The sequence below is a fragment of the Lissotriton helveticus genome, chromosome 5_1 (genome assembly GCF_964261635.1).
Source record: "Lissotriton helveticus chromosome 5_1, aLisHel1.1, whole genome shotgun sequence".
Lineage (NCBI taxonomy): Eukaryota > Metazoa > Chordata > Amphibia > Caudata > Salamandridae > Lissotriton > Lissotriton helveticus.
Window position 1 is genome coordinate 1900174683 of NC_136065.1, and position 17277 is coordinate 1900191959.

The 17277-nt window shown below is 46.6% G+C and overlaps 1 protein-coding gene across 2 annotated transcripts in view; it reads left to right on the forward strand.

Moving 5' to 3' along the window:
- Positions 1 to 17277, forward strand: part of LOC144755964 (ATP-dependent RNA helicase DHX58-like) — a 121938-nt gene that overhangs the window by 37791 nt on the left and 66870 nt on the right. For both annotated transcript variants that reach the window (XM_078645409.1, XM_078645411.1), the window contains 3 exons: positions 2623 to 2827; positions 5976 to 6166; positions 8004 to 8120. In XM_078645409.1, the coding sequence (XP_078501535.1) occupies positions 2623 to 2827; positions 5976 to 6166; positions 8004 to 8120 (513 nt within the window). The remainder of the gene's footprint in view (positions 1 to 2622; positions 2828 to 5975; positions 6167 to 8003; positions 8121 to 17277) is intronic.

Here is a 17277-nt window from a genome sequence, read left to right on the forward strand (position 1 = left end):
ATCCTGGCCAGCAACTTTACCCCTAGCAGTGGCACTTAAAGATTGTGCAACATCAGCGAGGGCAAACAAAGCTTCTGAGTGAAATTTACAGGGCGGAGGGAAATTAGACTGAGAACACATATTTGGCAGAATGTTTAGGCTGTGGGGATAAATTCAAATTCTATACTATTACTCGTGATCTATGATACCTGACAAGCCTGCATCATGTAAGATCATTGCAACAACACCATTCCTCACAGATCATCGGTTGTCCCATAGGATGGTCATTCAGCAACAGGCGGTCACAGCAGAGCTGAATGCCGATATCAGACCAGCACGCGCCTGTGATGGCCCGTAGTTCGAGAGAGTGGTCATAGGTGTGGTGAGATTTGTAAACCCTAAGGTGCACTTTGAGGTTAAAGTCACCCCCTCTTTTAAAATCTCAACGTCCCAACACGTGGCAAACTGGGGTTAGGCATCTTCTTCTCCATGTAGACCTCATATTCAGGAGTCATTATGTTTGCATTCATCAGTGCTCCCAACATGGAACTGAATTGGTAAAGAAAGTTTTTTGAGAGGGGAAGTTTTATAGAGAGTTGTGTTACCCGTGACACTGACATTTTTCAGTTAATTCTGATATCACATCCTGCCAAGCAGCAAAGCTGAACAGCAGCTCCGCCCACTGCTAGGTCAGCTATTTTGAAAGGCAGAGTACTGCCGAACTATTGGTATATACAGCAAAAACGTGCCTGCCTGCGGCGCACACAGTGTGCCCCTGTAAGAGGGCGGCCACCTAAGCGCTGCATTTAGGCACATCTCCGCACACCATTCGTTGGGATCCCTTCCCACAGGCGTGACCAATGTCTGTTGCATCTGCGGCGTCTATTCCGATATGCATAGGGCTGGGGCAAGGTACTTATACCTGCTCCCACCCACTGGCCGTCGCTTTGTTCCTTGCAGGACACATTGTTGGTGTGTCGCGTCCCCTGGGTCCAGAGGTACCGCAGGCGTTGGTTTTGTTGCGGTGAGTGCCGGGCTAGGACCCATGAACCCCCAAGATGTGCCACATAGCCATCGGTAGAGGCTGATTGGTACATAGGGGCACCCTCTTCACGAGCACAGCAGGGCTTCCCTTTGCCAAACCCTAGGAGTCTTTAGGGCAGGACCCTGGATGAAAACGTTGGTGCCCCGCTAGTCCTTCCTGCAGTGTAAGCCTGAGCAACCGGGGGCTTGGCTTGCAATGCTCCGCCCCTAAAAAGACGTGAGTAAAGTCATGGACTGATGCACCTCGTTAATTAAGGGCGAAATTCCCAGAAAAGGGTAGCACCGATTGGGTTGGTCAAGGTGCTCTTTGGCCCATCAGTTGGGTTGGCAGCTTAGGTTACTCACTGCTGCCTGCCCTTGGATCGCCTGTTGGCATACTTCATGTATGAAATAAACCTGCAGCAAACTGTTTTCCAAAAACCTGGTGTGGATTGATTCTTTATTGCAGTGCAACCAATTACTTTGCTATGCTGGTGGAGGGTTGCCGATATCGGCACTAAGTGGTAGGACCATCTGTATGTGGAAACACCCACATGAAGTACTATGAGACAGTATTTAGCGCACCTGTTGTTGCTACCCAAATGTCACATTTATTTAAATACTGCAGGAGTTTGTGTTTTTTAAATGAATATGCAATAAGATGTATTTTACAACTGGTCTATATTTTAGGTGTGAATTGTTTGTTTTTATACTTTTACATCACAAAGATAAATATCTTGCGATTTATGGGGCATATTTACAAGTTCTGGCGCATCTCTGCAAATCAGCAGGGATGCGCCAGAACAGATGCGTCACGCAATCCCCTCCTTGCACCACCACAGATGCTCCGCATTTACTATGCGGCGCACTATGGTGCAAGGAAGGGCAGATACGTGACACATCTTGTGGCGTACGGGCGGCGCATTGCTGGAGTCTCGTCGCAAGCACGACGCAACTCCTGCAAGGCACAGGGGCCACCCATACTCAACGTGGTGCGTCACTCCTTACGCCTGCTTGTAGATTTCACTGCGTCAGTTTTACGGGGCTTTCCTGCGAGGGAACGCCCACCCTGCGACAGAACACCCGCATGAAACCTGATGCAGGTTTCATGTGGCGCAGGGCTTTACAACGTGACGCATCTGCCTAGATGCGTCACGTTGTAAATAAGTCGCAATGTGGCGCATTGTTTACGCCGCCGCTGCATCACAAAAGTGACGCAACGGCGGCGTAAAAGTGTCGCAAGGGGCTTGTAAATCTGCCCCCATATTTTTATTTACTGCTTAGTAAGCCTGTTTGTAAATGTTTGTCCAGAATAATAGTATTTGCGCGAGCGGAGGGAGTGGACTGGATTTAAACCTGTGTATTTTGGTTTACGGTGATTGATTTAACCAGCTGCACACAGCCCTCCACAGTCTTGTTGTGTAGAACAGGAGTGCACTGATTCGAACTGCAAAAGAGCTGAATGAAAAAACAACCCAAAACAAAATATAACAATGTTATTTATTTTGTATGTTTCATGTAGGACTTGTGCTTTCAGTATTTCTGGAAACAAAAATGCAAAATCCTGATTGCCCCCTGAATTAAAAAAAATGAAATGAAGAATGTTTTTCCTTTTTTTAGGTTCATTTGGTGGACCAGCTCTACACAAAGGAGTTCAATCCGCACCTCAAGGACGACTACCGCCTCATCGCCATCAGTGGGGATAGCGACGAGAAGTGCTTCTTCGCGGAGGCAGTGAAGGCGCATGACGTCATTGTATGCACTGCGCAGATCCTGCAGAATGCTCTGGAAGCCAAGGACGCATTGAAGCACGTGGAGCTAACGGGTGAGCAGGGCCAGGGCCGGTTCTAGGATTTGCGAGGCCCTGGGCTAAAAGGGAATGTGCGAGGCCCCTCTAATTTAGATAAGTGGCCCCTTGCAATGAGACCATTCACAGACACTGTGGGGGGCCCATTGTCCAGCATTTTTGCACCCCCACAGTTTTAACTTTTAGCCCACAAGCAGTTATCACACCTTCAGTCCGATAGGTGTGAGAATTGCTTGTGGGCTAAAAGTTAAAACTGTGGGGGCGCAAAAATGCTGGACAATGGGTGTCCCGCAGTGTCTGTGAATGGGTCTCCGTGCAATTGGGACAAGAGGAAGCGTCTCCCTCCCCTAAGAGTCCGGACACCATCCCTGAGGGGCCCGGGGAGGGGGGCCTCTCCCATGGCCGCAATTGCAAGGCGACATCTTTCTATGAAATAGATCGCCAGGGAAACAACAGGACACTCCACCAGTGCGGGCCCCATGCTGGTGGGCTGAGTGCGAACCTCTGGGCAGCTGCCCATACTGCCCATGCCTAGCGCCGGCCCTGAGCAGGGCTTGCTTCTCTGTATTTTGGAGCTCTCCTGTCTGCTGCACATGCATTCATTTGTAGATATTCTGAATTAATGTGGACGCTGTTCACAGCACAATTTTCACAATGACCGACGCACTGACCTCTTTTGTTTCCGCACGTGTCTGCTGAGAGTGTTACGTATATGGTATAGAGATACTGGTCCAACCGAGCCAGATATAACTGTTTAGTGGGTTAATGCACCCAATAAAGGGATCAGTTTTCAACATCATAGACGCAGATTCACATCCCAGCGGGTCGGCTCAGCCTTTCATCCTTTGGCGGCTGTTAAAATAAGTACCATTGAGCTGGGTAGCAAAAACATCCGTTATCTGTCGATAGTGCCAAGAGACTGCCCAGTAGTGAATGTACGTTCTACAAACACAGCTGCTATCTTGAGCTCTATCACCTGAGGAGTAACAAAATGGTGAATAACACATCAGAGTGCAAAGCATTGCACCCAAGAAAAGTCTGTTTACACCTTAGTGCTTGCTTACTAAAGGAAACTATGCTGCATTTAATCAGCTGATTTACAGAATAGTGAGTACACAACCATGGCAAAAAAGGGCAGCGGTGACACACGTGCCAGAAGAAGTACAAACTGTGGTAGAGAGAGTAGTGCCAGGATACCTTTATAAAATGAAGACAACAGTAAGAAATGGGGAGGAAGCGGGCGTGGTCCGATAGGTATTGTGGACATCCCCCCATAATAAAATATATTGGGAGTTTAAATCCACTCTTCCCTAAAACTAAATCCAATAGTTCATATTGTGGTAGAAAGACTGATAGGAGCACATTATTGTTTTACATTATTGAGTTTTAGGGATCAAATCAACCATGTTACCTCCACTACCTCATACATTCTTAAATCCTGCAAAAAACATAATGCCCCTGTTGCCGAAGGAAGCACAACAAACGGTAGTCTCTGCCCTTATAATGTCTAGACTAGACTATTGTAATAGTCTATATCTCACGCTCCATAAAGGGTCGATGAATAAGCTACAGATCCTGCAAAATGCGGCAGCCAAACTTATAACAGCTACACCTAAATACAAATCAATCCCAGCCAAAATAAAACAACTTCACTGGCTTACAGTCAGTAAACGTACTCAAGTTAAGTCCCTGTGCCTGGTATTTAAAGCTCTTCATGGTATTGGACCAGAATTTTTACAACAACGCTTTACCTGGTATATGCCTAAGAGAGTACTACGGTCAGCCGACCAAAAACTTATCAGCATTCCTCGGGTAAAGAAAGCTAACTGGGGCGGTCGGAGTTTCACGATCAATGCGGCTAAGTCATGGAACTCTCTACCGCTAAACATCAGAAATATACCTAACCTCTTTCCTTTTAGAAAGGCATTAAAAACATGGCTTTTCTCTAATTAACTGGATGTCTCTGCGTCCAGCTCACAGTAGGTCTTCTCACAGCACCAGGACACCTCCGGGTATCACTCTATAAATACAAATAACATTAACATTAACATATTTAGAAGTGAAACTAGCTGAGGGCCAGCAGACCTAACCACGGCTTGTCTTTAATGCCAGTTGTAGGTAGGCCATTAACAATAACATGCAGCTCTCTGTAATGCTTTTGCTGTCTGTTATTTGTATACTGAACAACTGCCATCAGTTTGGCATCCCAACACTTTTGCCTTATTGTATGGATTGCACGGAGGAGTTCCTGTAAATGAGTTTTACACACTTGGCTGAAAGATGCACTACATCGGAAGAATTGGGTGTCGCATGTGAAGGCCTTAAATGTGCTTAGATCGTGTTGCGGTGAACTTAACACTAATGTTCTCAAGTGAACTATCAAAATTTAAGCGTGTTAACTAATTAAAGGATAGATGAATTTCGGAAGGACCCGAAGAATGTCATGGAAATATTAGAGGTGAGTAGAAACAGAACAACCAAGTAGAAGTTGGGTATTGTATGAAGGCAATAGACAACACTGTGCCTTGTTGACCAGGTCAGAAGTCATTAGTATTAATAACAAATGACTGGGCAGTGCTCTTCCCTTGCCCTCCATGCCTGCAGAAGTACTTTCACTTCTATCCTTAATTGTGCTTGGGGTGGGTATCTGTCCCAAGAAATTGAATTCAATTCCATACCCTCAGCTGCAGACTACATTCTGTGGAATATAATCATCTGTGCTGCACCCAGCATTCCAAATCTAGTGTTAGTAAAATATAATGTATTAACCTAACACTGGGCGATGGGCCGTCTGCTAGAGCCAAGATCCATCACATCCTACATAAGGATCCCCGCGCTGTACACAACCCACAAAATCAGTACACACTCAGCAATACATATTTACACATACCTGTTTTGTAAGGGATCCTTGCTTCCCCTCCAAAGGAATTGGGAATATCCAACACAACCTAAAAGATAGACAGTTCTGAGCAACACCATTCACCCATATCCTGAGGCCCTGTCTTATGTGAGTCCCGGAAGCATGCAGGCGTGTACAATCTAGATAGTCCACTGCGCCGAGAGGTGACGCTGACGTCAGGGATGCAGTATACGTATTGCGTCTGTGGCTGAGATCTTAATACAGTCTTGGTCCTCTAAAGCTGTCTCCCGTTTGACTGGTTTTTAGATTTCACCCTACTGGTAATTGATGAGTGCCACCACACACACAAGGATGGCGTCTACAATAAGCTCATGGAGTCATACGTACAGAAAAAGCTTCGGCAAGAGCAGAGACTTCCGCAGATTCTGGGACTCACAGCCTCTCCTGGCACCGGCAGAGCCACCGACATTGACAGCGCCAAAGAGCATATATTACAGGTGAGCCCTTGGTAATTGTGATCCTTCTATTCATTGATGAAGGTCCATTTGTATACACTACAGATGGGGACAGGTTAAATTTGGAAACTGAGCACATATAGCACATCAGTGGTCTCCCATCATCCTACTGCTTCATCCTTTCTGAGAGAAACAAGTTCACAGATGTCAGGTTTGTCCATTTATATAAAAGGAGACCCGGCTGCACCTGGCATATGATGGTGGGTGGCACTTTCTCATTTGATGGCTACGCCTGCGCACTTGATCACTACCTTGGGGTCATGACGGCTATTGCTAGACACAAGATGGTGGCATTTAGCAATTTGAGTTAGCAATGGGCAAGGGAAACTGTGGTTGGTATATGACGGCTGTACCAGGGCATGAATGTTTACACTGGACATGTAAGGCGGATCATAAACACCTGTATTACGCAACACTTTAAAAAATGAAATGAATGCCTTATGCCTCATAGGTATGCAATCACAAATCCACACGACTTGAGGAAGGGGTCAGACAAAGCTCCCTGTATAATTGTAACTTGTGAGCACACTTAACATACATATGTGTGTTCTCGTTCAGCGTAGTTCATCATGGACTAAAAGGGTCAGAATCTAAATAGTTTTTGTAGGCTTAAGTGTAAACATGCAGTACCAAAACAAATCATGTTTGCCTAGTAGAAGATAGTTATCTAAAATAAATATCTATATCCTTATTTACGCAGTTGGCATCGGTGCAGTGTCTAGAAATCCTCAAACTCTCTGAACAGATTTACAAGCCCCTCGCGCCACTTTTGGGTCACTTTTAACATGGGAAAAGTGAAGCAAAAGTGGCGCAACGGGCTTGTAAATCTGCCCCTCTGTGTTTAGACAGACTAGTCCACCTGAGGGTCCCATGCAGGAAAAACAGGAATGACTGAGGTGTGTCAAATGGGGTAATTTCAATACATATCTGTGCTGATGTGAACTGTCCTCCAGGGTGCAACAGGCGAGACCTAAAAACTGACATAAAATAAAAATAAAAACTTAAAAATATGGTACCAAAAACACAAGCACACTACAAAATAATTAAACATATTTAACATTAAACTAATAACTTATTACACAAAAACGAATAAAACTAACGGTAAAAATAATATTATGTACAGCTATTCTCTAAAATGATATTCTTACCTTCTATTTTCTTCTGTCTTCTATATTGTGTCTTAAAAATGCTGACATCATAATATTTTTGACACAATAATTGTGTATCACAATATTTTTTAATCCATCTTTTGGCAGAATACCATAAAGTATACACTATGAAAACATGTGCCAGGCATGGGTTAAGGGTTATTTGGATTGTGATAATGAAAATGTACAAAACTCACAGATTTCAAGGCTACTTGCTTCTTTTTGATTAGCTGAGAACAAGTTTGAGCTACAAGAAGGAGTAAGCATACACCTGCTCCAGTAGGGATTACGACCCCTTAATAAATCAGTCCCTATAATCACAGGGCTCATGTAATCAGTCACATTCTTGAGTGCCCACCATGGCTGAAGCTAGTCATTGAAAAGTAAAAGAAATATCTGCTGCCATGTGGTACTTTCTCGCAGACTGGAATCCAGGGATCTGTTGTGTTTTTTCTTGTTTTTTCTTTTCTTCTGTCCTACAAATGTTCTTCTTGAATGAATCACATACTTTGCTTGGTTATACTGTTGTTATGATAGTGAGAATCGTAAAATGCTCAACCGAAATTCTGTGCTCACTGTATACACTGTTCTAAAATCAACATAAGAAACAATTGATGTGTGAAAAAAAAACTTTGACAGTGGTAGTCAGTGAACATTTCTTACTTTTGCAGATCTGTGCGAACCTCGACACTTGGAAGATTATGTCGCCAAAGGTACATCGCCTTCAGCTGGAGGAAAAGGCACAGAAACCTCAAAAAGAGTACAACCTGACTGATCAAAGGCCCCAGGTGAGGATGTTCTTATTAAATATGTTGCCCTGTAGAATATATAGCATTGAAATTCTAGATGTGTATCTGCTCTTGGGCCCATGGGGTATTGGACTGTAGGATGTAGCAGGTCAGTGGTCCTGCTGCCAGAGAGGACCACCTGATGTACCTGCACGTCATCCTCTGGCCAGGCATGGCCCGAGGGGTATTAATAAAAGGGGAGTAGACCGCTTGAGGGCTAACTCCGAGACAAGAACACTTGAGTCCAGGTGTCAGTCATTTGCTGCTGCAGTTTATACAGGCCTGTTATACCTGAAACCCAAGCAAAGCCTCACACACACAGCACCACATTGGCGACGAGGGTGGGACATGTCCCGGACACCAACGAGACAGCGGAATGCAACATACACTGCCCGCGAGCAGCAGAACGCATGCCTCACCTACCAATTGTGTCACCGCTGTGGGCGTTCCTTGTGCCCTGCAGACCAGCGTCACTGCGAGAATAAGGAGCACTGCAACGGCTGCCACTGCTCTCGCCCGCTGAGCCAAGCAAACAGACCACAGTGAGTAGTGAGCGTGGACAAGCCCTGCCCACCACACAGCGACAAGAGTACACATGACGTCTCTCTGCTCGCGGAGAAGCCTGCGCTAGGCCCGGAGAGCCATGGAATGATCCAGGCTGCTGCTCCAGACTCCAGAAGACAGAGGAGGAGGCAGAAAGGAAAAAAATAAAAAATAATATTTATGAAAGCACAATACATCAAATAACAAAAGAAAGGAAAGGGTCCCAGAACAAAGCCCAGACAGCCACAAAATGACCCAGGCTGTTGCCCCATGACCAGAAGCGCCTTCAGAAGACAAAGTAGGCGGAAGAGAAGAAACACAAAATATATATAGGTACTATAAAACAATGCAACAGAAGAAAGAAAAGAGCCCCAGGGCAAATGGGGAGGAGAAAAGGAAAAGGAAAAAATAAACAAATACCAGAAACAAAGAAAGGAAAGCAAGTCAATCAACAGACAATCAGTGAAGCCCCAAGATTGAGCATGAGCTTCGCCTCAACAACAAGCCTCAACACGAAGCACCAGTAGAGCATGCCCTCACAGGGGTGCTATCACCATTTAGCTAGCTGGCTGACCCAGCGACCGCCTCCCCACGATAAAAGATTTGGATAGAGCGACTTGAAAAGTACTTTGTCACTACAAGAGAGACCGATGGAGCCATCAAGAGGTCATTGCTCCTCCACCATGCGGGTGAAGACATATACAAATTATGCAAACACCTGCCAAACACTGGCCCTGCCACATACTACAATGTAGCCGTGAGGGCACTCAATGCCCACTTTGAGCTGCAGCTAAACCCGGACTTCGAGAGTTTCAAAACACGCCAAGCGAGGGGGAGTCCATCAATGCTGTCTATGCCAGGCTACATGAACTAGCAAGTACCTGCACAGCAGATGACCAACCCAAGGAATTCCGGGCACAGGTCACCTAAGGATGCAAAGACAAAATGCTGAGAGGTCTAATTCTGTGCCATTCCAACATCAGCCTTGAAGGCATTCTGATCCTGGTACGAACACATGACCTATCTGCTGCATGAGCCAACTAAATGAACCAGGCCCTTACATGGGCCCCAGAGAAACTAGTAAACATCAAAATAGAGCATGCCGATGCTATCCGGACAAAGGGCAGGAATGACTCTTCCTGGGTACAAACATTTCCGACAACCAAGTCAAGATGAACACCCCATCAATGAGTGCCCAGCACAAAGCCGCAACTGCACCAATTGTAGAATCCCCAACCATTCTGCATCAGTCTGCAGGAAAAAGATCAGAGGCAAAGGAGTCAAAGACAACAGATCACTAATGAAGATGGTGCAAGAACTGTCCCTCACGAACCTGGCACACCAAGACGACTCCGGGGGGGGAGGGGGAAGAATCTGACCCACCGTCTCGAAGACTCCTCCCCAGAGGAAGACGAGGAGGAGACCATCCTCATTTCCTTCCCTCAGAAACTGAAGCATCATAGTAGGCTGCAACCGACATGTGTTGTCCGAATTGCTGTATCAGAAGTTAAAGCCATTATCAACACCGGAGCCTCCGTCAACGTAATGGGAGTCCAACAGTACAACCACCTTAGGCCCAAGCCCCAACTGAAGCCATCTCGCACCAAGATCTTTGCCTACGGGAGCTACTTCTCGCTACCACTCAGAGGGTGGATGTCCATACCCATACAATCCGATGATCAAGAAGGCATGACGAAGATTCACGCCATATACCAGGAGGCTGACTCACTGATTGGCAGCCTCACAGCGGAAGACATTGGCCTGGTGTCCTTTGCCAAGAATGTTCGGTCACTCCAAATCGATGATCTGCTGGACCAGTTTCCTGAGCTATTCAAAGAATTGTGCTGTCTCAAGTGCTCCCTGATAAGGCTTCACATCGACCCTGTGGTCACACCTGTGGCGCTCAGACACCACCGTGTCCCGTTCCACCTTTGGCCGCTGGTTGAGAAAGAACGTGAGAAGCTAGAGCAACAAGGCGTAAACGAAAAGGTATGTTCGAGGCATGTGGGCTGCTGACGTCATATCTTGTGCATAGATCGCCGCCTAGTCTTGGGTCCGGATGATTTGCACTTTGTTGTCCTGGAAGAGTCTTCGAAGTATCACAAGATAGGTGACTCCTCCCCTGGACTACAGTGCGCATGGGCATCTTCTCCATCCTCAGATTGTTTTTTTCCGCCATTGGGTTCGGATGTTAATCCTTTACTCCAACTTCGGAAACCGAAACTAAACTACTTTAAAGGCCAAAAGGCCTTCGACTTCGACGGTATTGTTCTCTTTCGGTACTTCTTGACTCGACCAACCTTTCCATCTTGATCCGGTCGTCGACGCGGGCCGTTGGGCCTTTCGACGCCACGTGGGTCTGCTGTCGATGGAAAGGAGCCCGTTCAAAAGGTGCCCACAATGCCACTCCAAATTCCCGTATACTGACAAGCATACTGTATGCAACAAGTGCTTATCACCAGCGCACAACGAAGAAAATTGCCCAGCGTGTGCCCAATTCCGTTAGAAGCAGACCATCCGGATTCGATGGGCCGCTAGGCAAGAGATGCAGCGGCCGGCACCGGAACCGGAGAACATCTTCGATGATGAACGCGACCTCCCAGAAGCGGCAGACTCGGATCTAGAAATCGTCACCGTCGAAGACCAGTCGGACTCCGACGACGAGATCCCACCGGGGCAAATCGTGAGTACACAGCCCCCAACGCTGCTTATCCCGAAACCGAAGGCTCTGGTCGTAGCATCGCCTAAAGGCCTTAGCCGAGATTGAAAAACCCCTTCAGAAGCCCCGCCTTCCGGCTCTGCTCCGAGGACCAAAACAAAGTCTTCTGAGACCCCAGGACCAAGTAACATTCCCCCCAAGAAGGTTGTCGAACCCAAAAGGGTTGTCGAACCGAAGGTCGTCGAGACAAAAAAGGCAGTCGAGACAAAAGTCGTCGAACCGAAAAAGGCCGTCGAGCCAAAGGTTGTCGAACAAAAGAAGGTCGACCAGCCAAAGGGCGTCGAGCCGAAGAAGGTGGTCGAACCAAAAGAGGTCGTCCAACCCAAAAAGGTTATCGAGTCAAAAGCTGTCGAGACAAAGAAAAGCCTCGAACCTAAACAGGTCGTCGATCCGAAAACAGCACCCGATCCTAAAAAGAGTGCTAATAAACCAAAGCCAGTCGAACCGAAAAAGGGCATCGACTTGACCAAAGACACTGACCCTAAGAAAGGCGTCGAGCACAAAAAGAGGATCGAGCCGAAAAAGGTCGTCGACCGAAATAAAGTCGCCAAACCAAAAAAGACTCCCAAACCAATAAAAGACGTCGAACCATAAAAGGCTACCGACCCCAAACCAACAGTCGAGCCAAAAAAGACTCCAGAACCAAAGGCCCTCGAGCCAAAGGTCACAAGCAAGTCAGTAAGCCAAAAACATTGGCGCCAAAGCCACGGACAGTGGAGGAGGAACTCTTCCATCCTGATCCACAATCAGAGGAACAATCAAAACTGTATATAAACCCTGAAACCGGCAAAGTTACCATCTATTACCGAAAAAAGAGACCATTGGACATGGACACTACTTGCCCTGTACCACCAAAGAAAAAGGACTTCGGGACATCTCCCTCTAGGCCTTTTACTCCTCCTCCTTTCTATCCTAATATGCCTTTTGTGCCCTACTCTCCTACACACTCAGAATACAATGATGAGGATAAAATGGGGGAAGATCCTCAGGAAGATTTTAATGACCCAGAGGATCCACAGGCTCAGGATGACACATGGGATGATCAAAATATACGGACCCTACTTACATTAAATCCCAGTTGCCTCTAGACTCACTGGTAGTATAGCAAACGCTCGCAAAAGGGCCAACTCGCAAACAACAGGAGATGCTCCACCTCCTGACAATTAGTCTAAAATATTGGAGGCCTCAGGCAAAAGAGTCGCCTCACAGGCTGCTAATTCATGGAGGATCGCAAACACACAGACTCTCCTAGCTCGCTATGATAGAGCGCACCTCGACCAGCTTGAAGGTTTACTGCAACACCTGCCAGAACCTTTCAAAGGTCAGGCTAGCGACCTCATACAGGAAGGCAAATTTATAACTAATGCTTCCATTAAATGTGCACTAGACGCAGCCGACACAGCAGCCAGGTCAGTTAACACTAGTGTGTTACTACGCAGACACGCGTGGCTACGCATCTCTGGTTTTAAGAACGAGGTGCAATGCACCATCCTTACCCAATCAGTTAATCAAGACTTCCTGTTTGGTCCTGCAGTAGATACCATTTTAAACAAAATGAAGAAAGATACTGAAACTGCAAAATCTATGGGTGCGCTGCAGTTTCAACAACATAGAGGTTCCTTTAGGCGGTCCTCCTACAGATGCGCCGCAAGAGGCAACACTTCACAAACTTCCCCTGCATACAAAAGCAACACCCAAAGCTCCTTTAATAAGGGCTCCAACAGGGGAGGTTACAGGGGCAATAATAACAAAGGCAGAGGGCGTGGCGGCAATAACACCAAAGCCTCCACTGCCGCCAAACAGTGACTTCATCACACTCCCTCCAGACCATCCAACACCAGTCGGAGGCAGAGTCAAACAGTTCCTACCAGTCTGGAATGCAATTACCACAGACAGGTGGGTGAGACAAATTATCCACAGACACCGTCCTATGTCCAAAGAACACATCACCCTGCTACAACAAGAGGTCAAATCCATGCTAGAAAAGGGAGACATAGAACCAGTCCCTTTTCAACACCAAGGAACAGGAGTATACTCACTATACTTCCTTATTCCCAAAAAGGACGGGTCCCTCAGACCAATATTAGACCTCAGGCCTCTAAACCAATACATACTCTCGGAGCACTTCCATATGATCACTCTGCAACAAGTACTCTCGTTACTCCAGCAAGGCGACTTCCTAGCAACATTAGACTTCAAGGACGCATATTTTCACATACCTATGCATCCAGCTCACAGGAAATACCTCAGGTTCACAATAGAAGGTCAACATTATCAGTTCAAGGTTCTCCCCTTCGGGGTAACCACAGCCCCAAGAGTGTTCACAAAATGCTTAGCGGTAGTAGCTGCACACCTCAGAAGGCAACACATCCACGTGTTTCCATACCTGGACGATTGGCTCATAAAGGCAAACTCGTACGCGCAGTGTGCAAGCCATACGTCTCAGACACTCCAGCTGCTACACAGCCTGGGTTTTTCCATGAACTACCCAAAATCACACCTACCGCCCTCCCACATACAACAATATCTGGGGGCTACAATAAACACCTCTGTAGCAAAAGCATATCCAAATCAATCAAGGATAGCCAACATGCAGACTCTCATTCACAAATTTCAGCCACAACACTCTTTGCCAGCTCGCGTATTCATGCAACTCATAGGCATGATGGCCTCCTGTATATTCATTGTCCCCCATGCCCGACTTCAAATGCGTCCACTACAGGAATGCCTAGCACGGCAGTGGAACCAAGCTCAGGGACAATTAAAAGACCAGTGTTGGTGGACAGTCACGCTTACAACTCTCTGCAGTGGTGGTACCCACAAAACCTTTCCATGGGGCGACTGTTCCAAGAGCCAGTTCCACAAGTAGTACTAACAGCGGATGCATCACTGACAGGTTGGGGAGCCCACTTACTTCAATACACAGTCCAAGGGCTCTGGACAATCTAACAAAGGAGACTGCATATCAACCAACTAGAGTTGCTAGCAATATTCCTGGCACTAAAAGCATCCCAGAAATACCTGTGCAACAAGGCTGTGTTGATCCGGACGGACAACATGACAGCCATGTACTATATTCAGAAACAGGGAGGGACACACTCTCCACAACTGTCCCACTTAGCACAAAACATAGGGAAGTGGGCAATTCCCAAAAACATTTTTCTCCTAGCAGAACACCTGCCAGGAAAAGACAATCAAGTAGCGGATCTGCTAAGCAGACACAGTCAACAGCTACATGAATGGGAGATTCACCCTGAAGTTCTCCAACCATTCTTCCAAAAATGGGGGCATCCAGAGATAAATCTGTTTGCCACAAACGAAAACTCAAAATGCCAGTACTTTGCCGCCAGGTTCCCACATCCGTTGTCACAGGCCAATGCGATGTGGATGAACTGGTCAGGTAGATTTGCGTACGCTTTTCCACCAGCTCCACTGATTCCGCTAGTGGCACCCAAACTACGTCAGCAGTCACTCACAATGATCCTGGTTGCTCCCACATGGGTGAGACAACCATGGTACACAACGTTCCTGGAACTTTCAGTAGTTCCCCACCAAAGACTGCGCCTCTCGTCTCATCTTTTAACTCAGAACCATGGAGAAATCAGGCACCCAGATCCCAATCAGATGAACCTAGCGATCTGGCTCCTGAGGTCTTAGAGTTTGGATACCCTAACTACCTCCTGATTGCATGAACATTATCAAGGAGGCAAGACGGCCAACTACTAGAGCAAGCTATGCAGCTAAATGGAAACGATTTGTAATTTACTGCAACAATAACCAAATCAATCCATTAGATGCTTCCATCCAAAACATTATCTGTTACCTCTTGCACCTTCAAAGATGCAATCTAGCATACTCTTCTATAAGGCTACATCTTGCTGCTATAGCAGCATATCTCCAGAACAGACAACACCTGTCCCTGTTTAGAGTACCACCAATCAAAGCTTTTATGGACGGTCTTAAAAGGATAATCCCTCCAAAGCACCCAACTTCACCAGTCTGGAACTTAAATATAGTACTTACCAGACTTATGGGACCTCCTTTCGAGCCACTCCACTCATGTGAGTTACAATTTCTAACATCGAAGGTGGCATTTTTAATTGCCAGTACCTCCCTCAGGCGAGTAAGTGAGCTACAGGCACTAACCATCCAAGAACCTTTTATGCAAATACATGCAAATAAGGTAATACTTCGGACTAATCCTAAATTCATGCCAAAAGTCATATCCACTTTCCATATCAACCAATCCATAGAATTTACAGTTTTCTTTCAAAACCCACAGTCAGTGGCTGAAAGAACCCTACACACACTAGATGTAAGGAGAGCTCTGCTATATTATGTGGACAGGCCTATCATTTAGGAAAACAAAGCAACTGTTTGTTGCTTTTTCCCCACAACATAAAGGTAATCCCATCTCAAAATCAGGAATAGCCAGGTGGATAGTTAAATGCATCCGAATATGTTATCAAAAAGCTAAACGCACTCTAACAGTTCCCCCAAAATCACACTCTACGCGTAAAATGGAGGCATCCATGGCTTTCCTAGGGAATATTCCCCTTGAAGACATATGTAGGGCAGCTACATGGTCTACCATACACACTTTCACTAAACACTATTGTGTAGGCGTGCAATCAAAGCAGCAAGCTGCTGTAGGCCAGGCTGTCCTTAAAACTCTTTTTCAAACTGCTGCAGCTGGTACAGGTGACCACCGCTAGAGGAGATACTGCTATACAGTCTATGCACAAGATATGAATTCAGCAGCCCACATGCCTCGAACGGAATATGCTACTTACCAGTATGCATAAGTTCTTGGCATGTAGGGTTGCTGACATTCATATCGCCCACCCTCCTCCCCGGTGCCTGTTGCAGCTGCAGGATTCTCTTTTGCATGGCCATCTCTTACTTACTATACTCCATCTTTGCCACAATGGTGAAAAACAATCTGAGGATGGAGAAGATGCCCATGCGCACAGTAGTCCAGGGGAGGAGTCACCTATCTCGTGATTTTTCGAAGACTCTTCCAGGACAACAAAGTGCAATCATCCGGACCCAACACTAGGCGGCGATCTATGCACAAGATATGAATGTCAGCAGCCCTACATGCCAAGAAGAGATGCATACTGGTAAGTAGCATATTCCTTAGGCCAACCCTGTGGGTCTCCCCAATGGTAATCGCAGAGAAACCTAAACAACTTGGGAAAACTCCCCAACTATGCCAAAAAGCAGGAAGGGCACATCACACCCTCCACGGATGATATCATAGCAGATGTCAATGGCTCCCGGTGGTTCTCGAAGCTGGACCTCAACACCGGATACCAACAGCTGTCACTAGTGGAAGAAAGCTGATATATTACTACATTTCAGCACTCACCTAGGGCTGCACCGACACAAATGCCCGAATTTTGGACTTTCAAAACCTCATACATGAAACCTTGTCTGGACTACCTGGTCTCCTGAATGTCAGCGACGACATACTGATCCACTCCCTCACAGCAGCAGAGCACCACAAGCACCTGAAGGACACTCTTAAATAAATGCCATAGCGAACACGGAGTGACATTAAATTGTAACAAATGTTCAGTCTTTCAGTCTCCTATTGAATTCTTCGGGTACGTCTTCAACCAAGACGGAATCCAAGTAGACCCCCGCAGGTCACAGGCAATCATGCGAGCGCCCGCACCCAGCACACCTGTGGAAGTGAGGAGTTTCCTCTGGATGGCCACGTATTACGGGAGTTTCATCCCTGACCTTGCAACTCTGGCTGAACTACTCCGGGCCCTTACAAAAACTGACACAAAATGGACCTGAGGTCGGGGTGAGGAGGAAGCTTTTCAAAAGATCAAAGTCTCCCTCCTCGACAACACCATGCTTGTATACTTCAACCCTGAAAAACAC